At 38.1% G+C, this 15,610-nt stretch overlaps 1 protein-coding gene across 1 annotated transcript; it reads left to right on the forward strand.

Moving 5' to 3' along the window:
- Nucleotides 1-389: 389 nt before the first annotated feature.
- Nucleotides 390-15,394, forward strand: LOC121629196 (coagulation factor XIII A chain-like). Its single transcript, XM_041968804.1, has 19 exons — nucleotides 390-428; nucleotides 1,532-1,591; nucleotides 1,692-1,794; nucleotides 1,889-2,065; nucleotides 3,159-3,407; nucleotides 4,786-4,904; nucleotides 4,989-5,096; nucleotides 5,244-5,405; nucleotides 7,205-7,374; nucleotides 7,472-7,575; nucleotides 7,653-7,741; nucleotides 7,927-8,080; nucleotides 8,191-8,300; nucleotides 9,703-9,767; nucleotides 9,864-9,871; nucleotides 9,970-10,123; nucleotides 12,591-12,728; nucleotides 12,800-12,905; nucleotides 14,205-15,394. The coding sequence occupies exons 2-19, from the start codon at nucleotides 1,556-1,558 to the stop codon at nucleotides 14,238-14,240; spliced, it is 2,088 nt and encodes a 695-aa protein (XP_041824738.1). The 5' UTR covers nucleotides 390-428; nucleotides 1,532-1,555; the 3' UTR covers nucleotides 14,241-15,394.
- The last annotated feature ends 216 nt before the right edge of the window (nucleotides 15,395-15,610 follow it).

Genomic DNA, 15,610 nt, shown 5'->3' on the forward strand with positions numbered 1-15,610 from the left:
CCACACACACATATTCACACACACCGTATAAATAAAGGTTAACAATATGTCGGGTTATAAATTCTTCAAGTTAAATAAAAAAAAAAAAACATGCGAAATAAATGATCCTAAAATATGTGAAAAGAAAGTTGGGGGTGTTTTAGGTGTTTTCAGTCACTTTGTGGGGATTTTTCTCTTTTTTCCCACTAAATAAATAAACAGATGATCATGAGATGAAATTTTTATTTAATGTCAGATTTCTGTTGATCAGCGTGAGTCTGCAGGAAATCAGTGGAAGTCGGTGGGAGGTCCTCAGAAGTGGAAACCTGTGTGTGTGTGTGTGTGTGTGTGTGAAAAGAGGAAGTGCTGAGTGTGTATATAAAGTGATGCTGCAGCTGGTCGAATCATCATCTGATCGGATCAGAGACGAACTTCTCTCCATCTGACTGGTGAGTTTCAGCCTTTTTATCTGGAACAAACATTTTCTGCAGGAAGGTGTAAAGAACGGATCTGCTGGGTCTGAAACCATCTTTAATCTGTCAGCGTGTTTGGTGTGAGCAGATGGATGAACTCACCAACATTAAGAAAGACTGTTTCGTGTTTTAATTACAGCGTATTTGAATCTTTTTTGTTGGTTTTTGTCTTTATTTTGTTTTTCACAACAAAATGTGACGTAAACTTGAAGAAAAAGTTCAAACAGGATAATTTTATATTTAAGTAACAATTAGCAAATTAAATGCAATTAAAAAATAGATCATTTAAAAACCGAATTAAACCATAAACCGTTCACGTTTATAACAAATAAAGCAACATAAAAGTTTATACATTTGTAAACGTCGATTTCTTCTCTTTTTCTTTGGCTCCTAATGACTTTTTGGAAAATAAATATCAAATTATTAATTTGAATAAAATGATTTAGTTCTGTACCTGAGGAACCTCTCAACGCTGTTACTTAATGATTCTTCCCTATAAAAACAAAAATGTCTGATCCATGTGAGTCAGTCGTTTGGACAACAGGACACGAGACAAATGTTTACCTTGTTTTACTGTATTTGGTTATTTATCTTACTGTAGCTACCAAAAAATATACTAAACTATTATTTATTAAAAAGTTGTTATTTCAAGAATAAATAATAATTCTGAACGTCTTGCATGCCATGTCCTCTCTCAGCAAATCGAGCGGCGGCCATCTTAAGAAAAAGAATTACAACCCTGCGTATTATTGTACGGGCTTTGGAAGATTGTGATGGGCCCCAATTTATAACGCTGATGTAATGATTCAGCTATTGTTTTATGAAACTGATGTTTTATACTAATAAATAGGAATTATTTGGGACTATTTTATATTAATTTAACACCAGTTTGTTATCCTTTAACATTTAATATTAAAAGAAATGTACTTTTCATTCATTTTTGAGGATCTTAAGTCAGTTTTAGATATTTATTTCAACCTACTGCGGAGCTGCTGTGTATAATTTCTGGTTTTCAAATACCACCGTTATATTAATCATTTCATTAAGTATATTATTATGTGTTTTGTGTCATTTTGCAGTGGAACTTTTGAGCTTGGACCGCCATGTCACGGAAGCTGAAGGGGCGCTTTGCTGGGCCGGTACACATCCCCATCACTGCATTGCACTTCATGTGAAGCTGCAAAAGACAGAAAACATGTTGTTTATCTACTCTTTGTTTTGTGTTTCTGATGATTTCAGGTGCCGAACCGCAACCTTTTTGCAGATGATAAAGAAGACTTTAGGAAATTTGAACCATTTCCTGGTAGATTTGGGTCCGGGCCCAGAGCTTTTCCACCTGGTGGTAAGAGTCACATGATGCGTATGCCTCCGTGGGTCTGTGTTAATGATTTAAGCTCCAGGAGTTACTACACTCTGCTATTATTTGACTCTTTTAGAACAACTGCAGGTGACAAACATCAACATGTGTAAGGAAGTCAATGAGCCGAATCACAACACAAGCGAGTACATGACCAAGCAGCTGGTGGTGCGTCGTGGTCAGCAGTTTGTTGTTGAAGTCACCTTCAGCCGACCAGTGACGCCGCAGGATGACTTCCAGATGGAGTTCCTCATTGGTAGGTTTGAAGTCTGATCTTACCTCTAATCCTATGGCTGCTCCATGAATCATTGTCTTTAGTCTCAGGAGACCCGAGTCTTAGTTTGGCATTTTTCTTCTAGCTATGGTACGTAACCCTGAAGTCTCAGGTATGAGCATGGGAGGGCATGAGATGTGTTTAGTCTCCTGAGTTGTGCATCAGATCCAGATGTATATACCTTTAAATAAAAGCTGAAATGTTGATCTTTTCTATCATATCCATCTTTTGATGTCAAACCCAAATGTTTGTTGTCTACAGCAAAAATAAAGAAACGCTGGTTCGCTTCTTACCAGGGTAAATCACCATGGTAACTTAAGCTGAACGAGAAATCTGCTCCAGAGCTGGTTATGTTCTGCATAAGAAACCAACGAGCATAGAAGTGCCTCCTCCTGACCAATCAGTTCTCTCACATCTCAATCTAATTATAGAGTTTATATGTGTGGTGCATGTAATATTACATACGTGAAGAACGTGCAGAACGTGCAGGGTAACAGAAAACAGACACTAAAGTTGAAGTGGAAAAATGAGAAGATCTTAAGTAGACAGGGCTGTTCTCATGTTTATTTATTGCTTGGGATCTGAATTGTGTTGAGTTTGGATGCCAATGCTTGGTAAAGTCTTTTAACTGAGTTTCTGCCCATTATTTTTTAGCATGTAAAAACAACTCCTGCATTGCACATATCTCATGCTGCCGCCTGCTCATGGGACTCAAGAAGAGGTTATTACAGTCAGCTTGTAACTGTACATTTATCTACAAACATGTAAAAAGTCAGATTAGCAATGCTAGCGTTAGCACCAACTTGGATAAAGTCTGTCGTGGGAACAAACGGAAGATCTGTGCACATGACAGTAAGCCAAGAAAATAATGGAACACATCTAACACTGCAAACCAAAAACTCCACGGATAAACATTATAGGGAGTCAGTTGAGGTTTTTTCCCAAAACAGGGCAAACACACAGAAAATATTTGTGTTTATTTATACAAAGCTCTGATTTGTGGATAGTTAAAGGAATTAAGATTTTTTTCAAATACTAATGTTCCATCTTCTTGTCACTGTTTGCTCTCCTCCAGGTTCTGACGCTGTGGTCAACAAGGGCAGTCATGTGGTGGTGACATTCGGTAGCCGGCCTGGTGGTCCATGGGCAGGCCAGATTTTGGGCACGCAGGGCACAGTTGTGACACTGGGCATCACACCAAGCGCCAAAGCCATTTTTGGGCTGTATCGTACATACATCGGCGTCTCCATGGGCGATGGCATCGAGCGGACGGAGAAGGACCTCAGCACTAACATGTACCTGCTGTTCAACCCTTGGTGTCCAGGTACAGAACCTTTTCCAAACATTGCCTCTTAGTGGCTAATGGAAGAACTGCAGGTTTCTGGTCTTGTTCACGTGGTTGAAGATGCTGCAGTGTTATGTTTTCATGACACGTGTGATAACTGAATCATATAAATGGCTCTTAGTTGTAGAAGTTTCAAAGATTGCAAGTGCCTATATATTCATTAAAAGTGAGGTAAAAAATGGCTTGTAATCGAACAAACAGAAGTATAAAGTAATCTATTAAAAGAAAAGAGGACAGACATCCCAGGAGAAAATTAGTCTTTATGTACAAAAGTTTGTAATAAAATGATAGCAGGTTTATTTCTTTATGTTTATTTATTTATTTATACACATTTAAAATGACATGATCAAAATAATTATACAATACATTACATACATTTCATTGCCATGCACAAATAATGTAAAAAGATACTCAGCAATATTAAAACCATATTCTCACAATAATAAACCTCATATCATTTTTAAATAACAATTTTCACAATCATTATTAAAATATTTATAATAATAAAAAAATGCATTTTCAATCATAGGTTGGTCGGGACAATTGTGCTAATGATTCACTTGAATTTTGTAAAATTAACTTTTTTAACTGAATCTTGAAATTCAGTCTGTTTTCTATTTGTGTTATAGGTATAAAAACACTTGCACAAAAAAAGAAAAAAAATGGAGGCACAATTTTCTGTTTCTGTTTTTCCTTGTCTCAGGGACAACCTGGCCAGGGATAACTGGTGAAAACTAGACCTTTGGTTAAATCTGGTATATTCAGAAGTGTAATTTTTTATGTACTTTGACCGTGAGAGATGAATAAAAAATAAAATAAACTAGAAACATTCAGAGAGTATAGACCTCCACCAAACCATTGTAATGTTTTTCCTTTTTTCTTTTCTTTCTTTTTTTAATTATTGCCAGTGATTGTTTTTAAAATTTGAAGCCCCAATGGTAAAATTACCACTATTTCCCCATAGTAAAGAAGCATTAAAAAATTTCCTGGATCCGGGCAGTGATCTGGATCACCACAAAAATCTAATCACGTGTTACTTATTCCATTTCTAAGATATCCTGAAAATGCCATCAAAATCTATTCATAACTTTTTGAGCTATGTTGTTAACAGACAGACATGCCAAAAACACAACCTCTGCCTTGGTGTAGGTAATAGAAGAAGAGTTAATAGATTTAAATACATATTCATTAACATGTTCTATCTGTGAACAAATTTTCCTCATTCTGAGTTTCATAGTGTTGTTTTTGGCCACTTAATGCAGTGGTTAGCCAGATTTTGACCAAAGCTACAGAGGACAGCATAGAAGCTAAAGAACCAGTTACATTTAGTTAGATCCAGCTGTTGGATTCTTTGCAGATGATGACGTGTATTATCCTGACGATGCTGGACGCTGGGAGTATGTCATGAATGCAACTGGCACCATCTACCAGGGCTCAGTGGATGCTGTAGCAGAGCGCAGCTGGGTTTTCGGCCAGGTACTTACAAATTTATACACACAAATGATATACAAAGCATAGAGTAGACTAGTGTTAACAGATTATATGCTGTCTCCCCTACAGTTTGATGAGGGCATTTTGGATGCCTGTATTTACATCTTGGATGTTTGTCAGATGGCGATTTACAATCGCAATGAAGTCATCAAAATCGTACGGACAGCATCTGCAGCGGTAAGGACACAACAGGAAAAAGGATTCATCTAATTTTCCATTGCCTTGTTAAATAGTTTAACCTTCTACACAAAATCTGCTTCCAGCAAATAATATCTCCCTTTAGTTAGTGGCATTGGCTGACATTAGACTAACCTTTTCCTTCAGATAAATTCTCAAGATGATAATGGTGTGTTGGTTGGAAACTGGAGTGATGACTACTCGATGGGTACTCCACCAACGTCTTGGACAGGCAGCGCCAGAATCCTACAACAGTTCTATGCCTCTGGAAATCCTGTCTGTTACGCACAGTGTTGGGTGTTTGCTGGAGTACTCCTGCACCTGTAAGTGCATTGCATGCTTACAACTGTACACCCTAAAATACTGATGTCAAGTAGATACACATAGTTCAAAACATATTGAAAAGAGATAAAAATCTACTCAGTCTCCAAGAGATACAAGATATGGTGAGAAGTTTAATTGCAACCAAGGCTTGATATGACTGCAAAGAGAAAAATAAACATCACCACAGAAAGAGATTGCAATACAAAGCAAAAGTCACCATGAGGAACTGAAATGTGGTTCCAGAGACAATGACCTTCAAAAAAACAAACAAACAAAAGAAAAAAAAAAAAAAACAGCAAAAACAAGCGATGGAAATATGACATTTAAAACCAATATTACTAATACTGTGCCCACCAAAATAAAAGTATCACTCAAAAATTTCATTGAACCACCTTTAGCTTTGATTACAAATCACATTTGCTGTGGCATCATTTCAGTAAGCTTCTGTAATGTCGTGACATCTATTTCCATCCACACAGTGTTGGGGTAGTTATTCTAATAAAGTAATCTGGGCGATTCAATAGTTGACAGGGGGAGCATGTCTTCTACAATGAACCTGCAACTAGCTTGTTAATTTCTGGCTTACTGGCTGCTGCGCTCCAGGAAATGCTGAAAAAAGCTTAGCTTGTTTAGGCAGGTCGGCTGCTTGTTAAAGCGGGTCGGCTGCTTATTTAGGCTGGTCGGCTGCTTGTTTAGGCTGGTCGGCTGCTTGTTTAGGCGGGTCGGCTGCTTGTTAAAGCGGGTCGGCTGCTTGTTTAGGCGGGTCGGCTGCTTGTTTAGGCGGGTCGGCTGCTTGTTTAGGCGGGTTGGCTGCTTCTTTAGGTGGGTCGGCTGCTTGTTTAGGCGGGTCGGCTGCTGAAGGACTCTTTCCACTGACCGGCGAGCAGGATCTTTCTCCACAAGTTTGGACTGAAACTGGACTGAACTTAAAATAATGTGAATATTGCCACTGACCAAAAGCCCGTATCTCTGACTCTCCAGCTTCATCTTTCTTTCTCTTTAGTTGGCACACAATCAGCTACATCACACAAATCAATCTCTATGGCAGCGTGCCCAGGCAAGCACACACACAGGCAGCAGCATGCTTTAACAGTTGTAATTGTGGAATGGCACTTTAAGACTACTTTTGGTTGTCTACTAATGATGACATCAGAAAGATGCTTCGAGAAGAGAGGAGATCGTCTTGCGCACGCTTGGACTGCATTGGACATTTTGGGAGCTCAGCTCTTATTCGTTTCTTTTTTCCCCTCGTTGTAACGGACGCGTTGTGTCGCACTGTTTTATTTATGTATAATGAGACAGTAGACGTCCAACTAAAGACGGCTTTATATGGTTGATGAATGGATGAATGTCCTTCTATTAAAGAGCATGCACTGGGGAATCTTCAGTACCAGTGTCGCTGTGAGTTTGTCAACCTTGTGGCATCTTTATCCGGTTAACTGAGCTAATTCCCCGTACCACAACACGCTTCCTCGTTACAATGCGCACACCACTTAAAACAGATCTGGACTTTACACATACTGCTCGAGTAACGCAGAAAACGTGTTACTGGAGTCCAGTAAAGTCATTTTGTTACCATTTTAAGTCTAACGCATTACTTTACTTTGTTACCCAAAAAAGTAATATCGTTACTCCCAACATTGCATCCAGAGTTGCATTAAATTTTCACCAAGATCTTGTAGTGATGATGGAAGAGTCTGACCACTAAACAAAGTCTTCTCCAGCACATCCCAAAGATTCTCAATGTAATCTTTATTTGTAATGTTTTTTTTTTTTTTGGACAGTGTATGATTTCAATGCTTTCTATGTCTACAGTCCTACGATGTCTTGGCATTCCAACGAGGGTCATCACCAACTTCAACTCAGCCCATGACAACACGGCTAACCTGAAGACTGAACTCATCTTCAAGCCAGATGGTTCACCAGACAGACGCAACACCAGGGACTCTATCTGGTTGGTCTGAAAACACATCTACGTATGAGAAACACAAACAGCAGTGTACACAAACCAAACAAAACAAAAAACACATTAACTAGACTTCTTTATATAGGAACTACCACTGCTGGTGTGAGTCCTTCCTGAGACGTATTGACCTGCCACCAAAATACAATGGGTGGCAGGTGGTGGATGCCACACCCCAGGAGACCAGCGATGGTAGGACAGACAAACAAATGGAAACATCAACACAGACATTGATGAGTTTTCTTTTAACATGACTATTTGCTTTCAAGGATATTACCGTTGCGGTCCATCCTCCATCAATGCCATCAAGGACGGTGAGCTGTGTCATCCGTTTGACTGCAGATTCGTCTTTGCTGAGGTTAATGTGGAACAAGATGAATATTTCTATCATAACATCTGCATTATTCAAGCAAAACATGACTCTTCTTAACAGTACCTTCAAAATATATTTTATTTATATGGTTTATTTTTTCTTACTGTGTCTCAAAGCCAAACAGGATAGACTTTGGCTTGTGTCCTGATGACTTATTCTACTTCCTCCAGGTGAACAGTGACATAATCTATTTGAAGAGAGACAAATACGGCAATCTGACTCCATACAAGGTGGACAAAACTTCTGTGGGAAGCCTCATTGCCACCAAAGCTATTGGTGCTTGGACTCTTCAGGATATCACACACGAGTACAAGTACCCTGAAGGTAGCATATGTTCTGATGGTACTTTCATGTTGCCAAACGTAATAATACAAATACAGTTAAATTTCAACTGAGCATCCAAGTAAGCCCAGTGCATTGATGTGTGTCTGCAGGTAGTCCGGAGAATGACAGGACTATGGCTACGGCAGAGGGGTATGGCTGTGAAAGAGACCACTCTGAGCTGCCTGACACCACGCTGTCTGTCAAGATCATGGCTGAACCGGTATCTGTATAATCTGTTAACATCCACATATTTCCCTGTAGGGTTCAGTCCATCTAAGCAGAGATGAAGCAACAGCTAATAAAAAATGTTTAGGTCTAGAAAATAAAGAGAAAATGAATAAAAGGAAATAGGAAACTGGATTTCTAATTTACTGAATGGCATAGGTTCAGGCAAAAAGATGCAATAAGAATTTATTTAGTAATCCTACTGGTTGTACAAAACCCATCTGGTGACCTAATTATATCATCAGGTTTACACAGGATTGTCACTGGGGTTTCACTCTTGAAGGTACTGCTGCTGTACCCTCAACAATTTGTATTTTATAAAGACCAGCATTGTTAAACTAGGATACAAGAACATGTAAGTTCAATACTGGTCTGGTACAAACAAACAAATCTGGTACCGACCGGGGACCAGATGTGGATTTCAAAGTGGTGATTTGGCCCCAGTCAGACCCAGATCCAGCCTGGATCTGCCTCTAGTCTTCTGACTAATGCCTCATTTCCACCAAGGGGCGCGGGTCGGGACGGGACACTTATGGTGCAGATAGGGTTTGTAAACTGTAACGTCATCGCGTTTCCACAGCAACCGTAACCTTACCTGAGAGGTGGAGTATCAGTCGGATAGTGATAGATGCATCAGCTGCGTAATCATCATGATACCATCACATCGCCTTCCTTAAAGAATAAACACAACACGACTCAGAAACAAAGGAGAATGTGCCAGCCAACAATTTGTGTCCTTCCTGGCGGTGCTTCATAACGCCAAACTGAGATTTAATCAACAAAAAGAAAATCTGCTGCTCTAAACGAGCCGTTGCCGGGTCACATATGAAGGGACTTTTTTTGTCAACCAATCAAAGGATTGCAGCGTGTCAAACTCCACCCTTTAGGGTTGGGTCGGTTAGATTGTTCAATCCAATGGAATGGAATTCAAATTATTTTTATTATTCTAGACCACCAAATTGACACACCTCTGCCAGGTATGGGAGAAGAAGCGAAGTATAATGGTTCAACTGTAACGGTTAAAATAGCTGCAAATCATTTTAAAGAAATTTGTAGATCTTAAAAGTTGAAATGTCAACTCAAAGTAAAACATAAAAGGATCACAAAAACACTAGATGTCAGTAATTCCTGCACACTGTACCTCCAAATTTGTTAAGTCTTATAACCAAGTGCAGCACCAGGATTGAAATACAGGATTTTATTTTGAACAGATGTAAAGAAATATTTTATTTATTGAATTCTGATGTAAAGATATCATATTCAGTCAAAACAAGATATATGTGAAATAGCTTAGCTGTAGCCTACAGATAAAATGAGACCTTCTCACAGTCACTCGGATTGGGCCTACTGCACAATTTTCAGCTCTCACATGCACTTCTCTTGATCCCTCTCTCCAGTGCCCTCTCGGAGGCATTGTGAGGGTGATGGTGACTTTCAACAACCAAGCCAAGTCGACAAAACTGTGAAAGCTCACTTGGGAGGCAGATCTGTCTTCTTCTATACTGGAAGTGGCATCGAACAACTTCAAAAACTGAGAAATTCACTGTTCACGTACCAGCTACCAGCGTGAGTAAGATGAGCCTGACAGGACTGTGTGAGGCTGACAATTAAGTTTAACACATCAAATGTGTGTTTATGTGTGTGTGTGTGTGTGTGTGTTGTAGACACCAGTGTAGTGATTGAGATCCCACCTCAGGAATACATGAAATACCTGGGCTCTCAGCAGAGTCTGCACATTGTGGTGAATGCACAGACTGATACTGAGCAAGTGTCTGATGTGGAGTTGATCCACCCTGCAGCTTCCAAATTCAGCATAACCGGTAAAACACACAACACACACACAACACGCACGCACACAACACACACAACACACACACACACACACACACACACACACACAACACACACATCAAATACTCAAACATTTGGAGTATTATTTTAAAGATTATCCATTTAATGCAATTTCTCCGTCCGTTATATTTGTATAGTTAACGTTCCTAAACTCTGGTAGAAAGTTAAACTTAAGCTTCTCATTTTGGGTAAATCTAACAGACTAGTGATTTTTTTATTAAAGGCCTGTAGGTGGTGCTGTAACACACAGAAATACACCCAAAGAAAAAGCATAGAGCATGTGCATATAAACTCGTGGTGATGTAAAGAAAACATTATGAAGTTAGGTCTGGCAATGATTGCAAATTTTGGTACTGATCTGATACAAGCAAATCCAGGGCAAGTATCGCTCGATACGATACCGATACCGATACATTTAGCTTGGAAATTTAATGATCATTTAATGATTCTGTCTTTAATTATTAATGATTATTAATATCATAATCACATACAGTATAAAGCTTATTGTCAAATAAAGTATTTTTTGTTTCCAACTGATTGGCAGAACTGAAAAAAATTAATTTGAATTTTGCTGTATTTCGTGAAGAATATACAATAGCATCAACAATGTAGGCCATAAGGTGAATGCAGAAAAGACGTACAGAAAGAGATGTTTGCTCCACAGTCTATGGGAACCCACACACAATTTCTGTTTCCGAGTGTTCCCTTTAGCCTTAACTCCGAAAGGTCAGAGCCTCATTATCTCTCACAAGTCCTGTGATCACCACCGTAAAACGGCACTAGCTACTGTTCAGCGTAACAACATTTTACTTAGAAAGTGGTGGTACAGCTGTCACGTGATTGCTCTGCACCAATCAGAGGCCAGCTTCTGGTAAACAGATAAGAAAAATGGCTGCCTCCTTGGTTTCACTGAGCAGCACCGATAGAGAAGAAAATGTCCCAAAAATCATCGAAACTGGACAAACAGGAGCTGAAACCGGATTATATACATAGACATGTTCATGAAGAACGACGAGGCAAATAGATTGGAAAGCGAAAGTGTCTTAAACCACATTTGATTACATTCTGTTCTTGCTAACTTGCCTGTGCTTTTCTTTAGAGATCAGAACCTCTGGTCTGCATTTGTTAAATATTAATGAATTTGTTAATGTAGGATAACTACTATTCTCTTGCACAGACCCACATACTACCTCAGACTGTTGTAATAATACCAACAAGGTGTAATAACGCCCACACACACACACACGTGCAATTCATTCATCTTGAGGGTTTTTTAGGGCTGCTATTTATATCGTGTTCTTATTTTGTTTTCTATTTACACTGTACTACTATGTCTGCACTTTTACCGAGCTGCTTTTAAATCTCATTGTACTCTGTTTAATGACAATAAAGGCTTTCTATTCTATTCTATTCTATTCTATTCTATTCTATTCTATTCTATTATGACACACAACAGTTTGAAAAAAATAAGGTCAATGGTGCAAATTAGCTAAACAAAAGCAAAACCATCTGCAAGAACTTTATTGATCTAATCTATCGATACCGATACTTTCCTTGGTATCAATACTATCGATATTTAGATCAGTGTGCACAGCCATACTATGAAGATGGCTGAGAATTGAGCTAAAAGAGACATTTGTGTGGTCTTTGGAGTTTTTGCAGATGTTGCTGTAAAAGCCACATGGTGATCAGTAGCTTCTGCTCCATGAACACTACACTGTAAACCTCTGCTGCCACACTACTGAACTCTGGCAGATTTTCTCAGTGAGGCAGCCTCAGCTACAGCCAGTATGGCATCCTTCTTGCTGCCTGTTTCTTCTCTGAGATCTCTCCAGCCAGTAAAAGTCAGTCTGATGTTGACTCGTTTTATCTCTTACTTTGTTCTTTTCTCTCTTTCTTTTCCTCTCTTTCTCCAATAATGTCCTCTTGGGTTTCTTTGTTGAATCAGCCATGGTGCGTTCTCAAAACCAGTGAGTTGATATCCAGTTGCTAGCATTTGATGGGTTTTGCAGCATCGGGACGCTCCAGGGCAATCCATCATCAGGAACGTACATGATGAATGTCAGTGTTCCATCAAATCAACCAGAAGCACAGAGTTTTAAACTCATAAAGTTATGCAGTGCTGCTTAAAGGGCGAGGTGGAGCAGGTGGCATCATCTGTTCAGGAAAGATGTGTATGGGCTGTAAACATGGAAACAAAACAGTGACATGTTCAGATTTATTTACTATGAGACACTTTGGTTTTATGTGGACATAACATCCAAAACAAAAAGTCGTTTCCATGTGGACATGACCTAAAAGAGTAAATTGTTGAATTGTTATAAAGAATGGATTAAAGTCTGGTTTTATGGTTCAAAGCCAAGAGAAAGAAATTTAAAGAGAAGTGTAAAAATGTCATGAAATATTCAAATCTGACTGTGCTGATCTTTCTCTAGATTAGCGGCTATAAACAAGTGGACCGGGAAACATTTGCCACCGTTTCCTTCAAGAATCCCTTCAACATACCCATTCAGAACGCCAAGCTTTGCATTGAAGGAGCTGGACTGCTGAACTACAGGGTCTTCCCCTACACGTAAAAATACCACATGACCGCTGAGTGTTCCCCTTGACGTGCTGGATATTTCACAACTTTCTCTGTTGCAGTACCATTGCTCCATTTGCTGAGATTGTCCAGAAGGTGGTGTTCATACCACGGACACCTGGCCGCAAAACCATAGTGGCGGTGCTGGACAGTGACAACCTCACTGATGTAAGCTAACAGCTCTGCTCATAAGATCACATTTCTACCATTATAACTGTGTTTCTCCATTAACCTTCTTTAGCTTTTTGGCCTTTTTAATAAAGCCTCAGTATATGATATTTTAAGCCATAGTACAGCAGGAAACTACTATACAGTGGTCCCTCGCTATAACGCGGTTCACCTTTCATGGCCTCGCTTGCCAAATTTACATAAATGGACTTAGTTTTCTAGAAGGCTTGAACTTTGAGGGTGTTTAAACAAGAGAGAAAAGTGTGAAAACATGAATGCCTGTCTGAGAAAAGTGTATAAAGTGTGTAGTGACGGGTTTTACAGAATTAAAAGATCTATAAAAATTGTAAAAAATCAAGCTGACTACTTTGCCGATTTCGCCTATTGCGGTTTATATTTAGAACGCTACTCCCACGATTAACGAGGGACCGCTGTATTCTCTGCTTTTATATAACACTTTTCTTGTCTTGTTGACCACTCACAGTGCTTTACACAAGTAAATTCACACATTCACGTATTCAGACAGTATCTTCCTGTACATGCAGTTCAGACAGGAAGGCTTGTTGGAGACAATATGACATTTACCATCTTCCTCAAGAATTGTTCAATATATGAAAGCTGGGGATTGAACTACAGACCTGCAAACCTCGATTACAGTTTTAAAGTAATGTTTTTTTTTCCTCAGTTTCTGAAAAAAATCTACCTCCAAATGAGCTTTATTTTCCAAAATATTCTAATCCAGAGATCTGAACAAAATGTCCAACGGTTCTATTATGCTAACGTGGTTATTCTTCGCCCCACTTTTTAGATGTTAGCAAACATGCTATTTACTTGCTATTAGCATTAAATGATTATAATGAAGATACTCAAATGATTTAATATCTTACATAAGTTTATGAACGCTAACTACAGCTGTGATATGATTAAGTTTGTATCCCGTCCAATAAATTGTGACTAAACTGCCTGAACATCAGGATTAGCAGAAAAAAGATAAACGCTAGGATGCTTTTTAACATGCCTCGCTGTGTTAGCATCAAGCAGTTGTTAAAATGGATTATGCTTATTTTTACTACTTTATATTTAGCCAGCATAAGGTCAGTTTTTATTAACTTTTTGTTGGGTCTTTTTGCAGCCTCACAGTATGTTGACACACAACATTTTGCCTCCAAAGTTTCTTTCCACTCTTTCAAACACAGATGTTAGCATGCATTAGCATGTGGCTCAGGTCCCAAAGAGCGGAAACGATGTCACAAAGCGAAATGTTGACTTTTAATTTTTTTTTATTTATTTGTTTTACAGATGCATGGATTGGCTGAATTTGACGTTTCAGCCTAACTTTCATCACCCCATCAGCTCTTGGCAGAGTCTGAGCAGGCGAAGCAAGCGATCTACAAAAGTGACTTCGTTTATGATCAATTTTCTTCCTTCTTAATCATTTAAATGCAGAAATTCAAAATGCTGTTTTATTCCACAGATATGGAGGTTTTTGTGAATGTCATCTGAATTTCATCAATATAAATGTTGCTTTACATAAAGCATAAAATGGAGAAGAAATTTCTGAAAGCTTGTTAGTGTTACAGATCAGACTATAATCTAAACAACCACCTATAATCTCACAATGTGGAGAAACTGGAAACTTTATTTGAAGCATGTTATAGATCTATATTCTAGATGAAGCATTTCTATAAAAACAAAACTGCAAACATCAAAGTTGTGGTTCAACATTAATTATTTACTTTTGCTTTAAATTCAGATTTTTAAACATTTAAATTTTAAGTAGATTTTTGCTGATTGTGACTAAAATTATACAAACTTATCAAATAACATTTTTTTTCTATTTGGCCCTTAAATCCACCAAATTTAATCATTTTAGAATTGCATATCACATTTGCTGAGAAGGAAACTTATTTTCACACAGTTTTAAATTCTTTTAAACATACAAATAAGAAAAAGCTAATTTACCAAAATAAAAATCCAGTTTCGTTTTATATATTTTTAGTATATGCAACCAAACCAACAAGAAAAGCTCCAAACAACAAGAAACGCTCCTGTTTAAACATTTAAAGATATATTTAGATAAATATATTTATTATTTGTCTTTAACTTTTGAAAGTAAATGTTTCTCCCAACCCTTTTAATTCAGGTCTACTTTTACTTTCTCAGATTAATCCGAAATGATCTAAACAATAAAAAGTAAAAGTTAACCAAGAGAGCACCATGACAGAATGAAATCCCACAGGTCAACAAACTTCTGTTTACAATCTTAGAAATAAAAAATCTGTATCGTTCCACCGTTTTAGTCAAACAGTGAGTTTATCATGATGCATCGCAGCCTCCTGTCTGTCTGGAAGATAAATGAGTTAATAGAAATAAATCCTGATTCTAAACTACATGGATGACAATGAATAATTTCTTTTCTTTGCTCTGTATCAAATCTACTTTTTAACCATGTTCATGCTGCCTACTAACAATAAAAGCACATTCAAAAGCAACAAATGTTTTCTATTCATTTGTGTCTTTATTGTATAAACCATCCAGAGACCAGAACAGCCTGAGATAAAAACCGTTCTCCATTTAAGCAGCACACACACACATGTGCAAAATGATGGACTTGTTCAGATGTTATAATATAAGGATTTTAATTCATTTTTGTTTTATCCAGATTTTCATAGACAATCATTAAATGTCACATCTTCAGCCACTAG

Source organism: Melanotaenia boesemani, chromosome 18 (assembly GCF_017639745.1).
Source record: "Melanotaenia boesemani isolate fMelBoe1 chromosome 18, fMelBoe1.pri, whole genome shotgun sequence".
Lineage (NCBI taxonomy): Eukaryota > Metazoa > Chordata > Actinopteri > Atheriniformes > Melanotaeniidae > Melanotaenia > Melanotaenia boesemani.

What these genes read in the sequence shown, in the direction of transcription:
- LOC121629196 (XM_041968804.1), top strand. Translation starts at nt 1,556, where the DNA reads ATGTCACGGAAGCTGAAGGGGCGCTTTGCTGGGCCG. An exon ending in AACACCAGGGACTCTATCTG is followed by an intron (nt 7,375 to 7,471) that starts GTTGGTCTGAAA and finishes TTCTTTATATAG; the next exon opens with GAACTACCACTGCTGGTGTG. An exon ending in TACAGGGTCTTCCCCTACAC is followed by an intron (nt 12,729 to 12,799) that starts GTAAAAATACCA and finishes TCTCTGTTGCAG; the next exon opens with TACCATTGCTCCATTTGCTG.